The sequence below is a fragment of the Vespula pensylvanica genome, chromosome 11, assembly GCF_014466175.1.
Source record: "Vespula pensylvanica isolate Volc-1 chromosome 11, ASM1446617v1, whole genome shotgun sequence".
Taxonomy (NCBI): Eukaryota; Metazoa; Arthropoda; class Insecta; order Hymenoptera; family Vespidae; genus Vespula; species Vespula pensylvanica.
In genome coordinates, this window is record NC_057695.1 from 327,693 (window position 1) to 334,570 (window position 6,878).

General features: G+C 30.0%; 1 protein-coding gene across 5 annotated transcripts in view; it reads right to left on the reverse strand.

The window, feature by feature from the left end:
• The window catches only part of LOC122633076 (mucin-5AC-like), a 49,894-nt gene that overhangs the window by 16,251 nt on the left and 26,765 nt on the right, over positions 1-6,878 (reverse strand). The window contains exon 1 of one of the 5 annotated variants that reach the window (XM_043820587.1): positions 1,851-2,028. The exons of the other annotated variants lie outside the window; for them this stretch is intronic. Within the exon in view, the coding sequence (XP_043676522.1) occupies positions 1,851-1,930 (80 nt within the window). The 5' untranslated portion in view covers positions 1,931-2,028. Of the gene's footprint in view, positions 1-1,850; positions 2,029-6,878 lie in introns of those variants that run through there. 5 annotated transcript variants of the gene reach the window in all.

Here is a 6,878-nt window from a genome sequence, read left to right on the forward strand (position 1 = left end):
AAAAAAACAAAAAAAAACAAAAAAAAATGAAAAAAAAAAGAAAGAAAAAAGAAAAATCGAGAGGAATAAAAGTTTAACTATATGTTATAATTTAACTATATGTTTTAAGAAAGAAGAATACTATGTAATCGGAAACGGACATACGGATGCACATATATATACACACAACATTCAGCAGAGAGAGACAGAGAGACAGAGAGAGAGAGAGAGAGAGAGAGAGAGAGAGAGAGAGAGAGAGAGAGAGAGAGAGAGAGAGAGAGAAAGAGAGGGAGACAGACGCCATTATCGTATATATACGCAGTTGGACGAGTACAGGTACCTGGCTTGTCAAATCGTTGAAACTTGGATTGGCCGTTCATTGTCCGAGACAACTGTGGTGTTTACAAGCTTGAATAATTGAATCAGGTAGCAGCCTTGTCATTGGTCTACCAACTTCATGGTGAAAGATAGGTAGAGACATAGAGATAGATAGATAGATATACAAACATACGGGATAGACAGACGGGGATACAGACATACAGATAGATAGACAGACAGATAGATAGATAGACAGATAGATAGACAGACAGACAAACAAAACAGACATACAGAGAGAAAGAGAGAGAGACAGATATGCTATAGTATCTGTATCGTGAGAAAGGTAATTAGTGTAGTTATCTAGCCCTCACCCTTAAACGCCAGTAAACACTTTGTTTGGTATAGTACTAACGTTACTATTATTACAAGGTAGAGACCGGAGATAAGTTGATATACGGGTAGATTGATCAATTGAAATTATCTGGACCATTATATATGTTCGTGTGTGTGTTTGTGTAACTCGATTGCACACATTATTAAATGTTTTATACGTTTATCACGGTTATTGCTATATATATATATATATATATATATATATATTTATTTATTTATTTGTTATAATAGAACGTAAGAAAATACGTCTGTATAAACCGATGAATTAACAATTGTTATTCAATTTTGTTGTCGATCTTTTTATTATTATTTTTTTTTTTTCATGGAAAAAAAAAAAACCGAAGATTTTGCACAGATTGTTCGATATCGCTATATCAGCGTAAACGCTGCTGCATCAGTTGAATTAGTTCAAGATCGTTAGGATTAGTTCGACTTACTTTTATCGAGTCATTTAAAGTGGAGATAATTATGTTGTTTTTTCTACTTTATTTTTTCTTCTATATGCTCTACATTTTTATTAGCTTAATCTTAGCTCGTTTAATGACTTCCTGTCGATACGTTTTCACTATTAATACCGTAAATATATATATATATATACATATATATATTTATATAAAAAAAAGAAGAAATTAATATAGAACGTTCTATGAAAGAAAATAATAAAAAATGAGAAAACTTGAATTATATTCATAATTCAAGCAATACTCGATCATTTTATTTCATAGACTTAATATACCGATAAAATCGTAAAATTTTTCTTGATATATACATACACATACCTCTTTCTCCATCTCACACGCACACACACACACACATACATATACCCACACACATACCCACACAAATCACTTTTTTCTATTGCTCTTAATGAACGTGATATTCAATTGGCTCTTCATTTACAATCAATCTCTTATACATATACGTATAACGTCGTTCGTATCTCCATTAAAACGCTAGTATGAACGATCGCGTGGTATAACGATGGGGTTGGTGAGGGTAAGGGGTGAGAGTGGTCGTCTCGTTAACTCAACCTCGATATCATCGTGAAAATCTCAACGGGTTAAGGTCTCGTACAAAAAGAGGGAGTGATTGGGAGATAGGTAGGAAGAGTCAAGGGTGAGTTAGGGGTGGGATGATAACATATAGATAGACAAACTTACATGTAGATGAAAACGTAGATATCAGGACGAACGAAACGAAATTGTATGCGTACGTATATGTATATGCTTTCTTTCTGCATGTGTCTGATGCATGTTGTAGCAGCAGCAGAAATATTATCGTTGATTTTACAACGTTAAACGTTTATTCGACTAAATCTTAAACTGTCCATCGTTTATCACGGACTCTTTTAAACGATAACGTGGAAAAATTCGAAGGATAGATTTAAAAGATGTAACACAAAATTTAATTTACAAACGAAACGAAACGAAACGAAACGAAACGAAACGAAACTGAATGATACGAATTTTCTTTCGATTCTACGTTCGAATGGACATTCTGTCTCTCTCGTTTAATTAACGCCTCTCTCCTCTCTCTTTCTCTTATTGCGATAACGATTGCTGCTATTATGGGATAAAATTATCACTTCTGTTTACTCCTCTTAAAAAAGAGAGAAAGAAGAAGGAATATAAGAAAAAGAAAAAATTATTAAAAAGTGACAGAGATTAAAGAAAAGCCATTTTCTTTCTATCTTCATTTTGTACGTCTCGAAGAAGAGTCGCGTATATATATAACAAAAAAAAAAAAAATAAAGAAAAGAAAATAAATAAATCAATTATTTAACTAACTAACTAATTAATTAATTAATTAATTAATAAAACGTTAATAAAATTTTTGTACTTCGAAAAGAAACGATATAATTAATCCCTCGTAACGTCATCGATGTTTATCTTTTTACGATTAAAAGAAAAAAAAAAAAAAGGAAAAAAAAAAAAAAAAAAAAAGAACAGAAAAGAAAAAGTATTAGACAAAAACATAAAAATATTTTCAAGACGAAGATATGACCTTTCTCTCTGTCCTTCCGTCTTCTCACCCCTTTCGTTCTAATCCACGTAACCTTTACCACCGATACCCTCTATACCCTCCTCATCCCTCCACAACCGGAAGAGTCAGTAAGTAAGTACTTGCTTCTGGTAGTTTCGACTTTTACGACCTCATTCGGAAGATCTCGATAAGATAACCCACGTGTAAGCCATTCGACTCTTGACTTCCTTCTGCTCTGCTTTACTCTGCTCCATTTACCAGAATGTACGGGTCATCCAGACATGCGGAACGATCGAGCTTGGGCTAATAGCTAACAATAAGCGAGGACGATTGAAATGAAGATATGTGTATGTATGTATGTATATATACATAGATGTATATAGGTGTATATATATATATAAAAGAGAGAAAAAATGATAGAGAGAGAGAGAGAGAGAAAGAGAGAGAGATTGTATCTCTATTTGTTGCTTATAAAAATTAGAAATAGATTTGCTAATGTAAATCAATTTATTTAATAGATTTAAATATGATGTGTATATATATGTGTATATATATATATATATTAATATATTTATATATAATATAATTTATATTAATATATATATATAATATTTATATAATTGTTCACATGTATATAATCTAAACCATTTTATCATCAATTTCATTTGTTAGATTTACAAATTTATATTTTCTTATTATCGTTCAGTAAACAATTGGAAAAAAAAAAAAAAGAAGAAGAAGAAGAAGAAAGAAAAAAGTACATTATCGAGATATTCGATCGACAAATGAGATGAATGACGATAAATGACAACTTCATTCTAACTGCTATGATAAATATGTTTGTATTTGTATCTCATGCAAATTTTATGCACCTGTGATCTATGACTACTTTATATGACTCGTACGAAAACTATGCAATGATCAAACTCCGTTGTCATCATTCATTCCACACTAGTAATTTTAACTCGTGCGTAGAGCTATATATATTATATATATATATACATATACATATAAATAAAATACATATACACTCCTATATACCTGCGCTCACATGCATGCATGTTTCATTAGGAGATAACATCGAGAAACAAGATAAATATCGTGTAATTTCGTGTGAGAAAAAAAAAACAGAAAGAAAAGAAAGAATACAATTTTTTTTGCTCCTTCAATTTTCTTTTTTTTTTTTTTCCTTATCGCAAGGAGAATCAACAAAACTCTGGATGAACTTCCTTGCAATTTTTTTTTTATTCTTTATGTACACACACAAACACACACACACACACACACACATATTCTCTTTTACTTTCGTAAACGAGATATTTCAAACATTAAATGAAACGTATGTTTCACACTAATTCGTAATATATTAATTCACGTTTTTTTTTTTTTTATTTTTATAAAACGAATAACGTTATTTTTTAATATTGGAAAAGAAAAAGAAAGAAAAGAAGATAATTATCGGTCGGTAGTTTACCGACACGTAACTATATACGATTTTATTTACCGAAGATGCAACAGTGTTCTCTAATGATAAGTGAACTTTCTCTCGCGAGGAAAATTCAAATCGATAATGGCGCGAATCGAAAAGAATTGTATGTTAAACGACGCATCATTAAAATAACACGAACGAACGAACGAACGAACGAGAACGTCCACCTGACGAGTTTGTTTAATGAGCGTGGTTAATGAATAAAACTAATGGCGTACACATGTACGTACTTATACGTATGCATGTACGATATCTAGTAAAATGTTGCTTTGTACTTCCTAGAAATTAATTTAAAGATAGAAAAAAGAAGAAATTCCAGATAAAAATTATTTGTAATTATGATACAATGTGTGTATATATATGTGTGTTTAATAATGTGGGAACACAACAATGACGTATTAGAATGAATCACGAATGGTTACAAATAATTATTTTTAATTCCTATTTTTCTTTCTTTCTTTTCTTTTTTTTTTTTTTTACTATTATTTTACATTTATGTTAATCCAATTAAATTGTTATTATTATAATACCGTTGTCCTATTTATATTTATTATCTCTTAATTTAGATAATTGCTTATAAAAGGCTGATCGAAATTTCGCCGACCTTTGAACCTTTTCTTTATAACTCTTTACCTTTAGAAAAAAAAAAGAAAAAAAAAAAATCAAGCACAAATGTTCCCGAAATACTTTCTTTTTTGTTTACTAGCTTCAGGCAATACCGAAAATATTACTTCTACTTGTTCCTTTAAAAAAAAAAAAAAAAAAAAAAAAAAATTAATAGAACAAATATCAAATAATAATCTCTCTCTAATTTTCTTCCTAAAATAGACTCTCTCTCTCTCTCTTTCTCTCTCTCTCTCTCTCTCTCGTTCTCTTTAGTTTTATTAAAAATAATAATTCCTAAAATATAAAAAAAAATACTACTAAACGCACACACACATATACATATTTTATTATCTTTACCTTCTGATACGTCAATAAAATATGGGCAGGTATGTATATATATATATATATATATAAATTATAATATGTCGATAAAATATATCTATGTACTTATATATATATATATATATATTTTTTTTGTTCTACGCAATATACAACATAAATAACGAAGAAATATACTGGCGCCGTAGTTCGGTATTAAAAGAGTTAAGTAAAAGAGCGGAAAACTAATTAAGCTAAGTGCAATCTCCCCCTCTTTTTCTTGCATACACACACAATCAAAAACACACACACACACACTGATCGTCATCGTTTTCGTCCTCGTCCTCGTCCTCGTCCTCTTCCTCATCCTCATCCTCATCCTTGTCGTTGACTTCGCAGTAAGTCGAAACTGAATTGGTTAAAACTCAACTTTTCATGTACGCACATACACGTATAAAAACATACATATTATATACACATTTATGTATATGTACGCATTTATACATACATACATACATACATACATACATACATACATACATAAATATATATACATATATAAATATATGTAATGTTTTCAAAAATTCACAGAGAAAAATTTCGCTTGTTCCAGATGAAAAGATTTGTCCTCTTTCTTTCCCTCTCTGTATTTATTTCTCCCTATATCCCTTCTCTCTCTTTCTCTCTCTCTCTCTCTCTCCCTTTCTCTCTCTCTCTTTCTCTCTTGCATACACACACAGACGCACACATATTCTTTCTCTCTTTTTCTATATTGCATACATACATATAAACACACATATTCTCTCTTTCTCTTTTTCTCTTTTCTATACATACATAAATTCTCTCTCTCTCTCTCTCTCTCTCTTTCTCTTTTATATACACACATACATTCTCTCTCTTCCATCTTGTTTCCTTGGTTATAAATAAAACTGCTCGCACAGGTAAAACTATATTTACGGAAGTACAAGTACCGTGCTCGCATCGACCTCGTTACAAGATTTTCTACGAGGTAGCATTGCCCCGTGTTATGAACAAAGCACATAAAAAGAGAGAGAGAGAGAGAGAGAGAGAGAGAGAGAGAGAGAGAGAGAGAGAGAGAGAGAAGGAAATAATATGTACACGGACAGTTTTTAGATAGAAAAGTTTCTAGGCGGAGGTTAAAAAGTTTCTAGTTGACATTTAATATCGATCATTCTTTTTTCGAGACAATCTAAACTAAATTTTGCATTTTCTTTCTTCTATTTTTCTCTTTTTTTTCTCGCGAACCTGACTTTTGTAAATTATACGATTTCAATTTGCAAATGGGTAAAAAATGTTCTCGAAAAAGAGTAACAATTTTTTTGAAATAATTCAAGAACTTTTAACACGCGATAAATTAATTGACAAATAGACAATCGTTAAGATTCGTTAATTATTCGTAAAAATAAATAACCTTGATAATGATATTAATAATAACGCAAGTAGTTCCATTTCGACAGAGGAGAGAAAAAAAAGATACTATTTATAGTCAATGATTTTATTATAAAAATAGCCGATAATAATAATGATGATAATCATAAATTTGATAAATAAACAAAAAATCCTATAGAGTGTATGTTATAAAAATAAATAAGCTTTGATGATAATACAGCGAAAATAACATAATTCCATATCAAATAAAATTAAAAAGTAAAATGAACAGAGAAAAAATACATAATAATAATAATAATAATAATAATAATTCCAACGCAAGAGAAAAAACGCGCTAGATTATTGAATAAACAATAATTATCCTAAAAAAAAAAAAAAAAAA